We start from the raw sequence: 13,481 nt of genomic DNA, 5'->3' as shown, positions 1-13,481 counted from the left end.
CAGCGAGTCTGATGTGGCAGAGTCGGGATCCCCCAGACCAATAGTTGAGGTTCATCCTGCCTGGTGGGTTAAGGGGGAGACCCTGCTGTGTTCAGGTGGTTTTACTAGGGGTCTTTGCTCTGGACTTTCTCACGTCTGGATCTGTGTACGCTGCGCTGAACACAATATGGAGACAACTGATCCATGTTTCCTGGAGACTCAGCTGTGACTGAGGGTCTGTGGTGGTCCGTGACTGCAGCTGGAGGTGGTAAGACACAGGGTCTGTGGTTGTCCCCATGATTGCTGCCGTTGAGCTCACGTTGGAGAGGGAGTGTGGGGGTCTGTGGTGGTCACATCTGGCAGGTGTGATGCTGGCTCACAAACTAAACCTGTAGTCGGAGAACTCGCTGCTTGCCTTTCTCTCCAGGAGCCGCTCGTTAATCTGCTGTTTGAGAAGCTGCCGGAGTTTCTGTACGATAGGTGGAGTATGCGCTATCTGTCTGCCATCCGTCCCTCCCTCTGGCCGGCCGCTCGTCCCTCCCTCCCTCCTGCCTCTCGTCCCTCCCTCCGGCCGGCCGCTCGTCCCTCCCGCCGGCCGGCCGCTCGTCCCTCCGGCCGGCCGCTCGTCCCTCCCTCCGGCCGGCCGCTCGTCCCTCCCTCCGGCCGGCCGCTCGTCCGTCCCTCCCTCCGGCCGGCCGCTCGTCCGTCCCTCCCTCCGGCCGGCCGCTCGTCCGTCCCTCCCTCCGGCCGGCCGCTCGTCCGTCCCTCCCTCCGGCCGGCCGCTCGTCCGTCCCTCCGGCCGGCCGCTCGTCCGTCCCTCCCTCCGGCCGGCCGCTCGTCCCTCCCTCCCTCCGGCCGGCCGCTCGTCCCTCCCTCCCTCCGGCCGGCCGCTCGTCCCTCCCTCCCTCCGGCCGGCCGCTCGTCCCTCCCTCCGGCCGGCCGCTCGTCCCTCCCTCCGGCCGGCCGCTCGTCCCTCCCTCCGGCCGGCCGCTCGTCCCTCCCTCCGGCCGGCCGCTCGTCCCTCCCTCCGGCCGGCCGCTCGTCCCTCCCTCCCTCCGGCCGGCCGCTCGTCCCTCCCTCCGGCCGGCCGCTCGTCCCTCCCTCCCTCCGGCCGGCCGCTCGTCCCTCCCTCCGGCCGGCCGCTCGTCCCTCCCTCCCTCCGGCCGGCCGCTCGTCCCTCCCTCCCTCCGGCCGGCCGCTCGTCCCTCCCTCCCTCCGGCCGGCCGCTCGTCCCTCCGGCCGGCCGCTCGTCCCTCCCGCCCTCCGGCCGGCCGCTCGTCCCTCCCTCCCTCCGGCCGGCCGCTCGTCCCTCCCTCCCTCCCTCCGGCCGGCCGCTCGTCCCTCCCTCCCTCCCTCCGGCCGGCCGCTCGTCCCTCCCTCCCTCCCTCCGGCCGGCCGCTCGTCCCTCCCTCCCTCCGGCCGGCCGCTCGTCCCTCCCTCCCTCCGGCCGGCCGCTCGTCCCTCCCTTCCTCCCTCCAGCCGACCGCTCGTCCAGCCGCTCTCTGGCAGTAATGAGCTTTTTCTTTCTAGTTTTGGCAGTGATGGGATCTGTATTCCCCGACTGATCATCAACCAACTGAAGTGGCTGGATCTTGTGGTGAGCGGGAAGGTGAGTGCGGAGGGTCTACAGCGCAAGGCCCTGACTATGTTACTAACGTAGAGGTCGGGGCTCAGACCAAGACCCCCATGTGGGTACATAGGGCATCATGGATGAGGGGCCCCAGGTTATTCTGTAGTCTCTCCTGGTGGAATTAGTCGCTGCTCCCTCTCCTCGATGACTGGCTGCTCGCTGTAGTCTCTCCTGGTGGAATTAGTCGCTGCACCCTCACCCCGATGACTGGCCACTCGCTGTAGTCTCTTTTGGTGGGATTAGTCGCTGCACCCTCACCCCAATGAATGGCCGCGCAATGTTGTCTCTCCTGGTGGGATTAGTTGCTGCTCCCTCACCCCGATGATTGGGCGTGCGATGTAGTCTCTCCTGGTGGGTTTAGTTGCTGCTCCCTCCCCCCGATGACTGGCCGCTCCCTGTAGTCTCCTGGTGGGATTAGTCAATGCACCCTTGCCCCGATGAATGGCTGCTCGCTTTAGTCTCTCCTGGTGGGATTAGTCGCTGCACCCTCACCCCGATGAATGGCCGCGCAATGTTGTCTCTTCTGATTAGTTGTTGCTCCCTCACCCCGATGATTAGGTGTGCGATGTAGTCTCCTGGTGGGTTTAGTTGCTGCTCCCTCACCCTGATGACTGGCCGCTCCCTGTAGTCTCCTGGTGGGATTAGTCGCTGCACCCTTTCCCCGATGAATGGCCGCTCACTGTAGTCTCTTCTGGTGGGGTTAATTGCTGGTCTCTCACCCCGATGACTGGCTGCGCGATGTAGTCTCTCCTGATGGGATTAGTTGCTGCTCCCTCACTTCCAATGATTGGGCATGCGATGTAGTCTCTCCTGGTGGGGTTAGTTGCTCGTCTCTCGCCCCGATGAATGGCCGCCCGCTGTAGTCTCTCCTGGTGGGGTTTGTTGCTGGTCTCTCGCCCCGATGACTGGCCGCGCGCTGTAGTCTCTTCTGGTGGGATTAGTTGCTGCTCCCTCGTCCTGATGACTGGCTGCACGCTGTAGTCTCTCCTGGTGGGGTTAGTTGCTGCTCCCTCGCCCTGATGAATGGCCGCTCGCTTTAGTCCCTCCTGGTGGGATTAGTTGCTGCGCACCACCTCCAATGGCTGGCCACTCGCTGTAGTCTCTCCTGATGGGATTAGTTGCTGCTCCCTCGCCCCGGTGACTGGCCGTGCGCTGTAGTCTCTCCTGGAGGGATTAATTGCTGCTCCCTCACCTCCAATGATTGGGCATGCGATGTAGTCTCTCCTGGTGGGGTTAGTTGCTGGTCTCTCGCCTCGATGACTGGCCACGCGCTGTAGTCTCTCCTGGTGGTGTTAGTTGCTGCTCCCTCGCCCTGATGACTGGGCGTGCGATGTAGTCCCTCCTGGTGGGATTAGTTGCTGCTCCCTCGCCCCGGTGACTGGCGGCGCGCTGTAGTCTCTCCTGATGGCTTTGGTCTCTCCTGGTTGGATTAGTTGCTGCTCCCTCACCTCCGATGATTGGGCGTGCGATGTAGTCCCTCCTGGTGGGATTAGTTGCTGCTCCCTGCCCCGGTGAATGGCCACTCGCTTTAGTCTCTCCTGGTGGGATTAGTCGCTGCACCCTCACCCCGATGAATGGCCGCGCAATGTTGTCTCTCCTGGTGGGATTAGTTGTTGCTCCCTCACCCCGATGATTAGGTGTGCGATGTAGTCTCCTGGTGGGTTTAGTTGCTGCTCCCTCACCCTGATGACTGGCCGCTCCCTGTAGTCTCCTGGTGGGATTAGTCGCTGCACCCTTGCCCCGATGAATGGCCGCTCGCTGTAGTCTCTTCTGGTGGGGTTAATTGCTGGTCTCTCACCCCGATGAATGGCCGCTCGCTGTAGTCTCTCCTGGTGGGATTAGTTGCTGCTCCCTCACCCCGATGACTGGCTGCGCGATGTAGTCTCTCCTGATGGGATTAGTTGCTGCTCCCTCACTTCCAATGATTGGGCATGTGATGTAGTCTCTCCTGGTGGGGTTAGTTGCTGGTCTCTCGCCCCGATGAATGGCCGCTCGCTATAGTCTCTCCTGGTGGGGTTAGTTGCTGGTCTCTCGCCCCGATGACTGACCGCGCGCTGTAGTCTCTTCTGGTGGGATTAGTTGCTGCTCCCTCGTCCTGATGACTGGCTGCACGCTGTAGTCTCTCCTGGTGGGGTTAGTTGCTGCTCCCTCGCCCTGATGAATGGCCGCTCACTTTGGTCTCTCCTGATTGGATTAGTTGCTGCTCCCTCACCTCCGATTTTTGGGCGTGCGATGTAGTCCCTCCTGGTGGGATTAGTTGCTGCTTCCTCACCTCCGATGATTGGGCGTGCGCTGTAGTCCCTCCTGGTGGGATTAGTTGCTGCTCCCTCACCTCCGATGGCTGGCCACTCGCTGTAGTCTCTCCTGGTGGGATTAGTTGCTGCGCCCTCACCTCCGATGGCTGGCCGCTCGCTTTAGTCCCTCCTGGTGGGATTAGTTGCTGTGCACCACCTCCAATGGCTGGCCACTCGCTGTAGTCTCTCCTGATGGGATTAGTTGCTGCGCCCTCACCTCCGATGGCTGACCGCTCGCTTTAGTCCCTCCTGGTGGAATTAGTTGCTGCGCACCACCTCCAATGGCTGGCCACTCGCTGTAGTCTCTCCTGATGGGATTAGTTGCTGCTCCCTCGCCCCGGTGACTGGCCGCTCGCTGTAGTCTCTCCTGGAGGGGTTAATTGCTGCTCCCTCACCTCCAATGATTGGGCATCCGATGTAGTCTCTCTTGGTGGGATTAGTTGCTGGTCTCTCGCCCCGATGAATGGCCGCTCGCTGTAGTCTCTCCTGGTGGGGTTAGTTGCTGGTCTCTCGCCTCGATGACTGGCCACACGCTGTAGTCTCTCCTGGTGGGGTTAGTTGCTGCTCCCTCGCCCTGATGACTGGGCGTGCGATGTAGTCCCTCCTGGTGGGATTAGTTGCTGCTCCCTCGCCCCGGTGACTGGCCGCGCGCTGTAGTCTCTCCTGATGGCTTTGGTCTCTCCTGGTTGGATTAGTTGCTGCTCCCTCACCTCCGATGATTGGGCGTGCGATGTAGTCCCTCCTGGTGGGATTAGTTGCTGCTCCCTGCCCCGGTGACTGGCCGCGCGCTGTAGTCTCTCCTGATGGGATTAGTTGTTGCTTCCTCACCTTCGATGGCTGGCCACTCACTGTAGTCTCTCCTGGTGGGGTTAGTTGCTGCTCCCTCGCCCTGATGACTGGCCGCTCGCTTTGGTCCCTCCTGGTGGGATTAGTTGCTGCTCCCTCACCTCCGATGGCTGGCCGCTCGCTGTAGTCCCTCCTGGTGGGATTAGTTGCTGCTCCCTCACCTCCGATAGCTGGCCGTGCGCTGTAGTCTCTCCTGGTGGGGTTAGTTGCTGGTCTCTCGCCCTGATGACTGGCCGCGCGCTGTAGTCTCTCCTGGTGGGATTAGTTGCTGCTCCCTCACCTCCAATGATTGGGCATGCGATGTATATAGTTACATAGTTACATAGTTATTAAGGTTGAAGGAAGACTTTAAGTCCATCTAGTTCAACCCATAGCCTAGCATGCCCTAACATGTTGATCCAGAAGAAGGCAAAAAAAACCCATGTGGCAAAGAGTAAGCTCCACATTGGGGAAAAAAATTCCTTCCCGACTCCACATACGGCAATCAGACTAGTTCCCTGGATCAACGCCTTATCAAGGAATCAGTGTATATACCCTGTAACATTATACTTTTCCAGAAAGGTATCCAGTCCCCTCTTAAATTGAAGCAATGAGTCACTCATTACAACATCATACGGCAGAGAGTTCCATAGTCTCACTGCTCTTACAGTAAAGAATCCGCGTCTGTTATTATGCTTAAACCTTCTTTCCTCCAGACGTAGAGGATGCCCCCTTGTCCCTGTCTCAGGTCTATGATTAAAAAGATCATCAGAAAGGTCTTTGTACTGTCCCCTCATATATTTATACATTAACATAAGATCACCCCTTAGCCTTTGTTTTTCCAAACTAAATAGCCCCAAGTGTAATAACCTATCTTGGTATTGCAGACCCCCCAGTCCTCTAATAACCTTGGTCGCTCTTCTCTGCACCCGCTCTAGTTCAGCTATGTCTTTCTTATACACCGGAGACCAGAACTGTGCACAGTATTCTAAGTGTGGTCACACTAGTGACTTGTATAGAGGTAAAATTATGTTCTCCTCATGAGCATCTATGCCTCTTTTACTGCATCCCATTATTTTATTAGCCTTTGTAGCAGCTGCCTGACACTGGCCACTAAATGTGAGTTTGTCATCCACCCATACACCCAGGTCTTTTTCATTGACGGTTTTGCCCAGAGTTTTAGAATTAAGCACATAGTTATACATCTTATTACTTCTACCCAAGTGCATGACCTTACATTTATCCCCATTAAAGCTCATTTGCCATTTATCAGCCCAAGCTTCTAGTTTACATAAATCATCCTGTAATATAAAATTGTCCTCCCCTGTATTGATTACCCTGCAAAGTTTAGTGTCATCTGCAAATATTGAAATTCTACTCTGAATGCCCCCTACAAGGTCATTAATAAATATGTTAAAAAGAAGAGGGCCCAATACTGACCCCTGTGGTACCCCACTACTAACCGTGACCCAGTCCGAGTGTGCTCCATTAATAACCACCCTTTGTTTCCTATCCCTGAGCCAACTCTCAACCCACTTGCACATATTTTCCCCTATCCCCATTATTCTCATTTTATGTATCAACCTTTTGTGTGGCACCGTATCAAAAGCTTTTGAAAGTAGTCTCTCCTGGTGGGATTAGTTGCTGCTCCCTCACCTCCAATGATTGGGCATGCGATGTAGTCTCTCCTGGTGGGATTAGTTGCTGCTCCCTCACCTCCGATGGCTGGCTTCTCGCTGTAGTCTCTCCTGGTGGGATTAGTTGCTGCTCCCTCACCTCCGATGGCTGGCCCCTCGCTTTGGTCCCTCCTGGTGGGATTAGTTGCTGCTCCCTCACCTCCGATGGCTGGCCGCTCGCTTTAGTCCCTCCTGGTGGGATTAGTTCCTGCGCCCTCACCTCCGATGGCTGGCCACTCGCTGTAGTCCCTCCTGGTGGGATTAGTTGCTGCTCCCTCGCCCCGGTGACTGGCCACGCACTGTAGTCTCTCCTGGTGGGATTAATTGCTGCTCCCTCACCTCCGATGGCTGGCCACTCGCTGTAGTCTCTTCTGGTGGGATTAGTTGCTGCTCCCTCACCTCCGATGGCTGGCCGCTCGCTTTAGTCCCTCCTGGTGGGATTAGTTCCTGCGCCCTCACCTCCGATGGCTGGCCACTTGCTGTAGTCCCTCCTGGTGGGATTAGTTGCTGCTCCCTCGCCCCGGTGACTGGCCACGCGCTGTAGTCTCTCCTGGTGGGATTAATTGCTGCTCCCTCACCTCCGATGGCTGGCCGCTCGCTGTCACCTGCAGATTAGTGGAAAGTATGAGGTGTCTCTGAAGTGACTGCTCCCCGGCAAGCTTCAGGATGATATCTGTCCATCTAGGAGCTGACCAGTAAGATCATGCAGCTGGTGACTGTGGCCCCCGCGGATGTTCAACAGCACGTTATCAGCGCTCTTCCTGAAATCCTGGAGGACTCTGAGCACAATGATGTCGCCCGCGAGCTCAGGTAATGGCTGATGGCTGGAGGTCAGGGTGCGGGAGCGGGCAATGCTGATCTGACCTGTATCGGTCTTCATGGTGCCGCCGCTGATCGTCTCCATGTTTCCCCAGCTCGGTATTGAGGCAGAACACGCAGCTGATGGTTCCTGTAGTGGATGCCTTCTCCAGCCTGAACCTGAGCACAGAGCTGCTGACCGAGGTAATTGGGGTCCGACTCCTGTGTGGTGATACACGGCGGACCCCTCTATACCAGGTGTGGGGTGGTGGTGTGTCCTGCGTGGTGATGCATGATGGACCCTGTACTCCAGGTCCGGCTGTGGGTCATGTCCGCTCTCGGTGCTGTGGACCTGGACGTGGTTCCTGTGATAGTGAAGTTTATTCTGCACACAGTGACCCCCTCGGACGCCCTGGAGGTGAGACCCATCCTAATCATGGGGGGGGGGCACTCTGAGGAGGGGAGGGGGTGATTAGATTCTTGGTTTCCCTTCTCACTTTCCAGGTGATCTCTGAGCTCCGGAGACGCCTCGATGTGGAGTCGTGTGTTCCGCGGTCGCAGGTCCCGGCCACCACATCAGGACCCGGGTAGGTGCCTCTGTTCTGGCTTGGGGGGCGGTCACTGACCTCTGGGTCACTGGTTTTGTTCTTCAGTGTTGTTAGGCCCCCGGGGCGCAGCAGCCAAGACTGTGTCACCATCCTGATGGAAGTTATTAAGTCAGCTGTCTGCTTTCAGAAGCACACGTGTGACGCGTGGATAAAGGTGAGCGCGACATAGTGTAGCCTGCCGTTACATCTACAGAAGGGGGAACAGCACACCCAACACTTGGCCTGAGAAACGCTGCTCCGATCACAGGATGATTGTGTGTTTCTCTTCCAGGCGATAGATGGTACGGAAACAGCGGAGGAGTTCAAGGTGAAACCGGAGGGGAAGCAAAGCATGGGGGAAGTGCCGAGGTTGACGCGGGGTGGGTAAATGTTGGGATGGGGTGGAGAATGTTCAGTATACAAGTGATGTTTCTCTGCCTCCCTTTTTCCCCAATTCGCTCCTCCTCCCCACCACCACTCTTTCCTCCACTCTCCTCCCTCCCCACCACTCTCTTCTCCTCCTCCGCCTCGTCCTCCTTTCCCACCACTATCCCCACCACTCTTCTCCTCCTCCCTCCCCACCATTCTTCTCCTCCTCGTCCTCCCTTCCCACCACTATCCCCACCACTCTTCTCCTCCTTCTCCCTCCCCACCACTCTCTTCTCCTCCTCCTCCGCCTCGTCCGCCCTTCCTACCAATATCCCCACCACTCTTCTCCTGCTCCCTCCCCACCGCTCTCTTCTCCTCCTTCCCCACCACCACTCTTTCCTCCACTCTCTTCCCTCCCCACCACTCTCTTCCCTCCCCACCACTCTCTTCCCTCCCCACCACTCTCTTCCCTCCCCACCACTCTCTTCCCTCCCCACCACTCTCTTCCCTCCCCACCACTCTCTTCCCTCCCCACCACTCTCTTCCCTCCCCACCACTCTCTTCCCTCCCCACCACTCTCTTCCCTCCCCACCACTCTCTTCCCTCCCCACCACTCTCTTCCCTCCCCACCACTCTCTTCCCTCCCCACCACTCTCTTCCCTCCCCACCACTCTCTTCCCTCCCCACCACTCTCTTCCCTCCCCACCACTCTCTTCCCTCCCCACCACTCTCTTCCCTCCCCACCACTCTCTTCCCTCCCCACCACTCTCTTCCCTCCCCACCACTCTCTTCCCTCCCCACCACTCTCTTCCCTCCCCACCACTCTCTTCCCTCCCCACCACTCTCTTCCCTCCCCACCACTCTCTTCCCTCCCCACCACTCTCTTCCCTCCCCACCACTCTCTTCCCTCCCCACCACCACTCTCTTCCCTCCCCACCACCACTCTCTTCCCCTCCCCACCACCACTCTCTTCCCCCCCCACCACCACTCTCTTCCCCCCCCACCACCACTCTCTTCCCCCCCCACCACCACTCTCTTCCCCCCCCACCACCACTCTCTTCCCCCCCCACCACCACTCTCTTCCCCCCCACCACCACTCTCTTCCCCCCCACCACCACTCTCTTCCCCCCCACCACCACTCTTCCCTCCCCACCACCACTCTCTTCCCTCCCCACCACCACTCTCTTCCCTCCCCACCACCACTCTCTTCCCTCCCCACCACCACTCTCTTCCTCCCCACCACCACTCTCTTCCCTCCCCACCACCACTCTCTTCCCTCCCCACCACCACTCTCTTCCCTCCCCACCACCACTCTCTTCCCTCCCCACCACCACTCTCTTCCCTCCCCACCACCACTCTCTTCCCTCCCCACCACCACTCTCTTCCCTCCCCACCACCACTCTCTTCCCTCCCCACCACCACTCTCTTCCCTCCCCACCACCACTCTCTTCCCTCCCCACCACCACTCTCTTCCCTCCCCACCACCACTCTCTTCCCTCCCCACCACCACTCTCTTCCCTCCCCACCACCACTCTCTTCCCTCCCACCACCACTCTCTTCCCTCCCCACCACCACTCTCTTCCCTCCCCACCACCACTCTCTTCCCTCCCCACCACCACTCTCTTCCTTCCCTCCCCACCACCACTCTCTTCCTTCCCTCCCCACCACCACTCTCTTCCTTCCCTCCCCACCACCACTCTTCCCTCCCCACCACCACTCTCTTCCTTCCCTCCCCACCACCACTCTCTTCCTTCCCTCCCCACCACCACTCTCTTCCTTCCCTCCCCACCACCACTCTCTTCCTTCCCTCCCCACCACCACTCTCTTCCTTCCCTCCCCACCACCACACTCTCTTCCTTCCCTCCCCACCACCACTCTCTCTTCCTTCCCTCCCCACCACCACTCTCTCTTCCTTCCCTCCCCACCACCACTCTCTCTTCCTTCCCTCCCCACCACCACTCTCTTCCTTCCCTCCCCACCACCACTCTCTTCCTTCCCTCCCCACCACCACTCTCTTCCTTCCCTCCCCACCACCACTCTCTTCCTTCCCTCCCCACCACCACTCTCTTCCTTCCCTCCCCACCACCACTCTCTTCCTTCCCTCCCCACCACCACTCTCTTCCTTCCCTCCCCACCACCACTCTCTTCCTTCCCTCCCCACCACCACTCTCTTCCCTCCCCACCACCACTCTTCCCTCCCCACCACCACTCTCTTCCCTCCCCACCACCACTCTCTTCCCTCCCCACCACCACTCTTCCCTCCCCACCACCACTCTCTTCCTTCCCTCCCCACCACCACTCTCTTCCTTCCCTCCCCACCACCACTCTCTTCCCTCACCACCACTCTCTTCCTTCCCTCCCCACCACCACTCTCTTCCTTCCCTCCCCACCACCACTCTCTTCCTTCCCTCCCCACCACCACTCTCTTCCTTCCCTCCCCACCACCACTCTCTTCCTTCCCTCCCCACCACCACTCTCTTCCTTCCCTCCCCACCACCACTCTCTTCCTTCCCTCCCCACCACCACTCTCTTCCTTCCCTCCCCACCACCACTCTCTTCCTTCCCTCCCCACCACCACTCTCTTCCCTCCCCACCACCACTCTTCCCTCCCCACCACCACTCTTCCCTCCCCACCACCACTCTCTTCCTTCCCTCCCCACCACCACTCTCTTCCTTCCCTCCCCACCACCACTCTCTTCCCTCACCACCACTCTCTTCCTTCCCTCCCCACCACCACTCTCTTCCTTCCCTCCCCACCACCACTCTCTCTTCCTTCCCTCCCCACCACCACTCTCTCTTCCTTCCCTCCCCACCACCACTCTCTCTTCCTTCCCTCCCCACCACCACTCTCTCTTCCTTCCCTCCCCACCACCACTCTCTCTTCCTTCCCTCCCCACCACCACTCTCTCTTCCTTCCCTCCCCACCACCACTCTCTCTTCCTTCCCTCCCCACCACCACTCTCTTCCTTCCCTCCCCACCACCACTCTCTTCCTTCCCTCCCCACCACCACTCTCTTCCTCCTTTCTTCAGGTCGCCGACTTCTTGGTTCTTTTGATCTTTTACACAACAAATTCAAACTGCAAGCGACAAGTGGAGCGTGTGCTGAAGGGCAAGATGCGCTCTGGCTGCATCACTAATCAGCTGCTGCAGAACATCTTCCGCAGTCACACACAGGTGATGTGCAGGCATCTATTGTAATAACCTTCTCCGCTCCAGCAGAGGCCAGGTCCAAAGATTGAGGGCTTTTTACCCCTGTTGTCCCCGGGTATGTCTGCCATGGGCGAGGGGCAGTGGGACCTATCAGAAGCTTCCTATGGGCCATATGGGGAGGAATGAATGTAGTGTTGGGGGTCCAGAGTCCGGTATTGGGGGGGGGGGGGTGTACATAGTGTTTGAGGGGTTTAACCGGTGTCCTGTATAGGTGGAGTTTGCCTGCCCAGTGGGGAGGGTATGTAGTTTCGGGGACTTGCCCGCTGTCCTGTATTGAGCCCGGGGGTGTGTGTGTGCGTAGTATCGAGGGGACGACTTGCCCAGTGTCATGTATTTTGAGGGGGCTCGCCCGGTTCCATGTCTTCACTGGTTGCTTCCTCCACAGGTCCTGATGGGCTACTTTGCATCCATACTGTCCTTGGCGCAGACTCTCCTGAGGTGTGTGGAGCCGGCGGTGTCCTGCTTCGGCAGCCATCTTTATAAGCACTCCTTCCTGGTGTTTGACCGTTACTGCCAGCAGGTCAGTGGTGGTGGGCATTCTGGTTTTCATGTTTTGTCGTGCGATTGGGTAACTATGGACTGTTCTGCTTGGTGTTTGCAGGAATTGATGGCTGCTTTGGTCGCTCACGTGTGCAGCGGTTATGCTGATGAGGTGGACACCGCACTGGATGTGATGAGTGACCTGGTGTCCAGTCACACGTCTACGGTGGCGCTGTACGCAGTCTTTATAAAGGTGAGTGTCTGTGCTGCCATTGCTGTCACCTTCATGTTTATAGGAGTACAGAATGGAGAAGGAAGAGCGATGAAATGTCGCTAAAATCACACAGCTGCGGGGCTGCTGCTAAAATCCCACAGGTACGTGGTGTTAGGAAAACAACCAGGGGATCCCACAGATATCTCTCCGCCGGTACCAAGGTGTCACAACGCAACACTCTGCCACCTCCGATTGTCAGGACAATTACGGATTTGACTGACGAGTTGCGGACGAGGCCGGGGCTGCTTCCACTACTAGGCCGGTTATCGGGGGACTCACTGTCAGAGTATGGTATATACACCTCCGATCACAACGCATGGAACATATATATATGCCCCTCTATGGTCACTACCAGCTCCGCAATAAACATAGAAGCTACTCGCTGCCACAATCATTATACAGGCTGATTGGAAACCCCTCACAGGCAGCGTATGACTTCAGGGGTGCAGTTTACAGAGCAAGAGGAACAGAACGAATACATTTTATATGGTACATCCAAAAACTAGGCAGTGTTTAAAAAAAAAAAAAATATATATATATATATATATATATATATATATATATATATATATATATACAAGATGACGCAAAGTGGGAACAAACAATTTGTACAGTCATACACTGACAGGAAATTGTCTTCATGGCGGCTCCTCGATTCGAACCCAGTGACCTTTCACGAGAGAATCACCCTAATAACACACGGAGCTATTAGGCAATCTATTAGGCAATGTGGAGAAGTTTAAAGCCGGATTTGGATACAAAATGATTTCCAAAACTTTGAACATCCCAAGGAGCACTGTGCAAGTGATCATATTGAAATGGAAGGAGTATCATACCACTGCAAATCTACCAAGACCCGGCCGTCCCTCTAAACTTTCATCTCAAACAAGGAGAAGACTGATCAGAGATGCAGCCAAGAGGCCCATGATCACTCTGGATGAACTGCAGAGATCTACAGCTGAGGTGGGACAGTCTGTCCATAGGACAACAATCAGTCGTACACTGCACAAATCTGGCCTTTATGGAAGAGTGGCAAGAAGAAAGCCATTTCTCAAAGATATCCATAAAAAGTGTTGTTTACAGTTTGCAACAAGCCACCTAGGAGACACCAAACATGTGGAAGAAGGTGCTTTGGTCAGATGAAACCAAAATCAAACTTTTTTGCAACAGTGCGAAACGATATGTTTGGTGTAAAGGCAACACACACCATCCCCACTGTCAAACGTGGTGGCAGCATCATGGTTTGGGCCTGCTTTTCTTCAGCAGGGACAGGGAAGATGGTTAAAATTGGTGGGAAGATGGATGGAGCCAAATACAGGACCATTCTGGAAGAAAACCTGTTGGAGTCTGCAAAAGAC

At 57.3% G+C, this 13,481-nt stretch overlaps 1 protein-coding gene across 3 annotated transcripts in view; it reads left to right on the top strand.

Annotated features, from left to right (window-relative positions):
• Positions 1-13,481, top strand: part of FANCD2 (FA complementation group D2) — a 193,892-nt gene that overhangs the window by 23,284 nt on the left and 157,127 nt on the right. For all 3 annotated transcript variants that reach the window (XM_077277273.1, XM_077277272.1, XM_077277271.1), the window contains exons 6-16: positions 407-459; positions 1,510-1,588; positions 7,090-7,214; positions 7,319-7,406; positions 7,516-7,620; positions 7,707-7,789; positions 7,856-7,964; positions 8,082-8,117; positions 11,190-11,333; positions 11,755-11,889; positions 11,971-12,102. In XM_077277273.1, coding sequence (XP_077133388.1) covers positions 407-459; positions 1,510-1,588; positions 7,090-7,214; positions 7,319-7,406; positions 7,516-7,620; positions 7,707-7,789; positions 7,856-7,964; positions 8,082-8,117; positions 11,190-11,333; positions 11,755-11,889; positions 11,971-12,102 — 1,089 coding nt within the window. The remainder of the gene's footprint in view (positions 1-406; positions 460-1,509; positions 1,589-7,089; positions 7,215-7,318; positions 7,407-7,515; positions 7,621-7,706; positions 7,790-7,855; positions 7,965-8,081; positions 8,118-11,189; positions 11,334-11,754; positions 11,890-11,970; positions 12,103-13,481) is intronic.

Source organism: Ranitomeya variabilis, chromosome 8, assembly GCF_051348905.1.
Source record: "Ranitomeya variabilis isolate aRanVar5 chromosome 8, aRanVar5.hap1, whole genome shotgun sequence".
Lineage (NCBI taxonomy): Eukaryota > Metazoa > Chordata > Amphibia > Anura > Dendrobatidae > Ranitomeya > Ranitomeya variabilis.
The sequence above is the reverse complement of the archived record's forward strand: the minus strand, read 5'-3'. Positions and strand labels throughout refer to the sequence as shown.